Source organism: Fusarium oxysporum, chromosome 14 (assembly GCF_000149955.1).
Source record: "Fusarium oxysporum f. sp. lycopersici 4287 chromosome 14, whole genome shotgun sequence".
Taxonomy (NCBI): domain Eukaryota; kingdom Fungi; phylum Ascomycota; class Sordariomycetes; order Hypocreales; family Nectriaceae; genus Fusarium; species Fusarium oxysporum.
This window is the reverse complement of record NC_030999.1, coordinates 1357763-1362363: the sequence shown is the minus strand read 5'-3', so window position 1 is coordinate 1362363 and position 4601 is coordinate 1357763. Positions and strand designations below refer to the sequence as shown.

The window sequence follows — 4601 nt, the reverse complement described above, 5'->3', positions numbered from 1 at the left end:
CAAATAGGCTAGACAGGGGGCATCAATACTTCAAAAGGTATTCAAACTTATTGCATCCCACTGTATCTAATATCTTTAAGCTTCCAGCTAAGCTAGCGGTTACATATTACCTTTTAGTCCGTGGTAACCTTGGTTAAGTCGGCAGTTATATCTTGTATATTTCACTCATTTTTAACTTGGCAGTTAAGTTAGCAATTACCTTTAAACTTTTGGTTTATTATTACGAAATATCGGCAGTTACTTAAGGTTTAATTCACTTTTTATACTGTATAATCCCTAGTGGGCCGCCCGAGGCTAGTCGGCTGTAAGCCCCCGGAGGATAGTTATGAAATTCCTTCTGTGAAGACCGAAGAAGACAGCCCAAGGAAAAGAGACCTACTACGAAGAGAACGAGGAAGAAAAGATGGAACAGGAAGACATAGAGAAAGACTGAGAGATAGGGATAGGTAAGCAAGCAGCTTGCCTGTGTCTAGGATGTCAGCAAGCTCAGCCAAGCTGTTCTCATCAGGGCCTCGTACCTTTCGGTCCTCCTTAAACTTTCGGTCAAGGCATCGGTCGTATACAGTATTAACTTTATAAACTATCAGTCAACTCGGCAATCGTTTGCCGTTACTTGAAGCTTTTAGTAAAGTCGGCAGTTGTATACCCAGATACTGATTTTAAAAGCTGTTAACTCAGTCAGCATTGATATTTTGAAACTATATAAGAAGGCTATAGTTCCAACAGTAACACTCAAACACGCTCTACTACTCTTCAGCGCAGACAGCTACTATCTCTATCTCAACCAGAATCGTATACAATCAATCATGCGCTTCGAGTACATCTCTGTTCTAGCCCTTTGCGGCGCGAGGTAATCTTAGCCCTTTGTTATCCTACACGCCTGTGTAGTTCGTGTGTTTGCTAACATGGTCTTAGTCTCGCAAGGGATCATCAGTACTGTGCTTGCCAGTCCGGTTCTGGTGACAGCATTGATATAGATGCCACCACTCAGCTTCAGAACGATAATAGTAAATCATATTTGTGGGGTATGTATACCTCATAGTGATTGGGCAATTGGGCAAGCTTACAATTCTATAGCTCAGACCTCTCCAGCATATTGGTTTGCTGACCGTCATAAACCTGGTCCACGATTCGCTGGCATTTATGTAAGTCTACAGCTTAGGATGATTAAGTGCCTGAACTAACCTTGACTAGCTGAAAGCTGCAAATGGCAAAATTGATGGCGATACATTCTATAATCTTTGCATTAATAATGGAGGAGCAGACTCAACATGCTTTGACTGCTCTAAATCTCACCAGGTTAGAAACGTTATCTATTGTGATGCGGCCTAGAGGTATCTACAGCTTTCTGTCCTGGATGAGCCTGGTCAAAGAAGTGGGTTTTTTGCCGCGTTGAGGTTTTCCCATCTAAATAAGGTTTCTTCTCGAACTTGTAATTAGATTCAATTTCTTCTGCCATTGTGACCAGTGTTTTAATAACAGTCTTGCTCACATCTGCGATTATTTCTGCGCCCTAGTATTACCGTCCCCCTCAGCCTGCTCTCCATTGTGGTGTTGGAGCTGGTGCGGAATCTGTCTATGTGTGTCGCGATAGGATGTGAGACCGCCACAGGTTGACGGTGATGCCGACTGGGGTTATGTCCATGACTGGCAGCTAGACAAAGGACAAGACCCTAGACTCGGCAAAGTGCATATTTCTCGGGAACAAGCAGCATGCCAATATTATATCCACCCGTTAACAAAGGGAACTCTACATCAATAAAACTTAGTATATACTTAGTATATAACGTCAGCTTATACAGGAAATAGAATAGGGGAAGATAAGCGTCATATTACAGGCATAACGTAGTTGATAAGCAAGTTGGCCAGACAAGCGAGTTGGCCAGCATACTTTTCACCTTAAAAGCTATTTTTTAAATAATTCATAAAAATTTAAATTAGGCTTAAAATAGCTAGGATTTAAATAGCATATATATAAGTCCTAAAGTAAGCTAACGTGTATGATAAGCGAGTGTCACAGATAAGCGAGTGTCACAAAAATCTCAACCTCTTGACTTTAAATCGCTTTAAAACCACCATAAACCATCTAGTCAATTAAAACTACTCGCTATACTCTTCTCCTGGGGTCTCAATCACTACCCGACAGGTCCTTGCATTATGCCTGGCCTTGCCGCATACACCGCAACGCCGACCCCCCGGGCGCTCCGACCTTCCTCCAGACATGGCTATATGAATATTCAAATAAGGCCTTAACGTGGTTGATAAGCATGCTGATCATCCAAGTATGCTGATCAAAAATTCCAGCCTCTAAACTTTAAATCCATTTAAAAACATAATAAACCATCTGATCAATTAAAACTACTTACTATACTCTTCCCCAGAGGTCTCAATCACTACCTGACACGTCCTTGCATTATGCCCGGCCTTGCCGCATACACCACAACGCCGACCACCCGGTCGCTGTGACCTTCCTCGACCACCACTTCTTGACGATTCAGCCACTACCTGCGCATCAACATCCATCTGATCAATTACTTGCGATGCTTCCTGTACAGTCATAGCCCCTCCTCTCTGTAATCTAGTTCTTTTTGCCCTGCGGCGCCGGCTTAGTATCTCATTTGCATCTCGAAGATTTCGGACCTCATTCCTCAATAAGACAACCTCATGCATAACTGCCCTTGTTGCTTTAGTATTTGACTTTAAAGCTTCTATTATTGACTCTGGGGAGCTGCCTTTATGTCTTCTGATTCGTTTTTCGAGGTATTCAGACTGAGATTGAGCCTCAATTGCTGTCTTTGGGGTCTTTAAAACCCATGCGGTTAATGGTTGGCTGACCTCCCCAGGAGGCGTTGGGGTTCGTAGCTGCACATCAAGCTTTGAGATCACGGCTTCTGGGTCAAGAGGAGCAAGTCCAGCTCCTCTAAAGCCCCCCCGGATATTGCTTTCTGTGAAAGTAGCTTTAAAGGCGGCATAAAAGGCCGGGACGAACTCGGTCTTGGAAATGTGGGTTATAGAGCATCTAATCAGATGCTCTATTTCTCGACCATATGCCTTTTTCAGCACTGCAAAGCACCCAACATCAAGAGGCTGAAGTAGGTGAGATGCATGAGGTGGCATACAAAGCGTGATAATCTTATTATCCTGGCAGTATCTCTCAAAGTCAGCAGAGTGGTGGCTTTCGTGGCCATCGAGGATCAGAAGACGATAGGCACCAACTGATCGGTTACTTGTAGACCGATCAAAGTGCTTTAGCCACTCAAGACCTAGCTCGTTATTTGTCCACCCATTTTGGCTCGTTGCAATAACCCAATCGCCCGGGAGGTTGCTTTCTCGGTACCAGTTAGCAAGGTGATATTTGCCTGCACCAATGATGAACGGCGCGATCGATTGACCTTCCGCATTAATCGCCTGGATTACTGTAATCCATTCACGATTTCCAGGCTGCACTGATTTTGGTCTTCCTTGCCTTTCTGACCCTGTGACTGCCATTCCGGCCATTATGAGGCCCATCATAAAGCCAGTCTCATCAAAGTTCCAGATATCATCTGATCGGATACCATACTTCACAATTGTATTCTGTACAAGCCTAAACCAGCCACGAATAATAGTCGGATCTTCGCATTTGGCTCTCTGGTAGTCATATCTCCGAAATAAACGTGTCTTTAGCTCTGGTTGTCGCTTGACGAAGTTATGAGCCCAACGCTTGCCAACAGGTGATGCGTCACGGTCGGCAAGCAGAGAATTGGCTATTTCTTCTACAAAACGCAGTCGCGCAGGAAATCCTCGCGAATCTAGGTCAAGGAGGAATTGAACTATTATCTGTTCCTCTAGATCAGTCAGTCTCCGTGACTTTGGCACCCACGCGTCTCGTGATTGAATGCCATTCTGTCGGTTACGGAGAGTACCGAAGCCAACTTCATATATTTTCAGCGCAGCCCCCAGATCAAATCCAATCAAACAAATTGCCAAACAAATCAATCAAATATGCCAAAATTTTATTTCAATCAAACAAATACAAAATCCTCGATTTGAAATAACATTTGATATATTTGATACACAATATGCCATCCAGCGTCCATGCTGCCAGACCGTTGACCGCGCTTTCACAGCTTACCCGGAACCTGGCTGGTGAGCGACCCCAGCCAATCAAAGTCATCCATCAAGCCTTCCATTAGTGAGCTACCCCAGTACCACGGTCAGGCTGGTGGGGGAGAAAGTAGCTCCTTAACTTTTACGTCCCGTCCTCGCGACATCAAGTCGCGTCGGTGCTAGTTTGTTTACCTTTCAACGCGTACCATTCCTCCCACGAGTCGACGCCTAACCCGATGGAATCCGACGACATCATGCTTCCTTCGCCTCCACCCTCTGCCTTTTCTTTTCTTCGACCACCGAGGAATTTGGCGAGTCAATTCGAGCTGACGACGCAGTCGGCATTGCCAGACCACCCTACTGTTGCAGATCTTCCGCGAGCAGTGTGGAGGAACAAACGATATGTTTTGGAAGAGTCCTTGTCCCGGAAGGGCTCGAAGGGCCGGAAGAGCTGGATCAAGCGCCATGGATTTTTTCTTTGTGGAGAGCAACCCTAACGGAAAGTCCTTGTG

At 44.9% G+C, this 4601-nt stretch overlaps 1 protein-coding gene across 2 annotated transcripts; it reads left to right on the top strand.

The window, feature by feature from the left end:
• The first annotated feature begins 637 nt into the window (after window positions 1-637).
• On the top strand, window positions 638-1733 carry FOXG_22493 (uncharacterized protein). Of its 2 annotated transcripts, XM_018402897.1 has the most exons (5): window positions 638-850; window positions 916-1025; window positions 1078-1145; window positions 1195-1334; window positions 1518-1733. In XM_018402897.1, exons 1-4 carry the CDS (start codon window positions 807-809, stop codon window positions 1330-1332), a joined length of 360 nt encoding a protein of 119 aa, XP_018257286.1. In that variant the 5' UTR covers window positions 638-806; the 3' UTR covers window positions 1333-1334; window positions 1518-1733. The 2 variants fall into 2 exon arrangements, with proteins under 2 accessions (XP_018257286.1, XP_018257287.1); XM_018402898.1 differs by lacking the exon at window positions 1518-1733 and having other exon boundaries at window positions 1195-1511.
• The last annotated feature ends 2868 nt before the right edge of the window (window positions 1734-4601 follow it).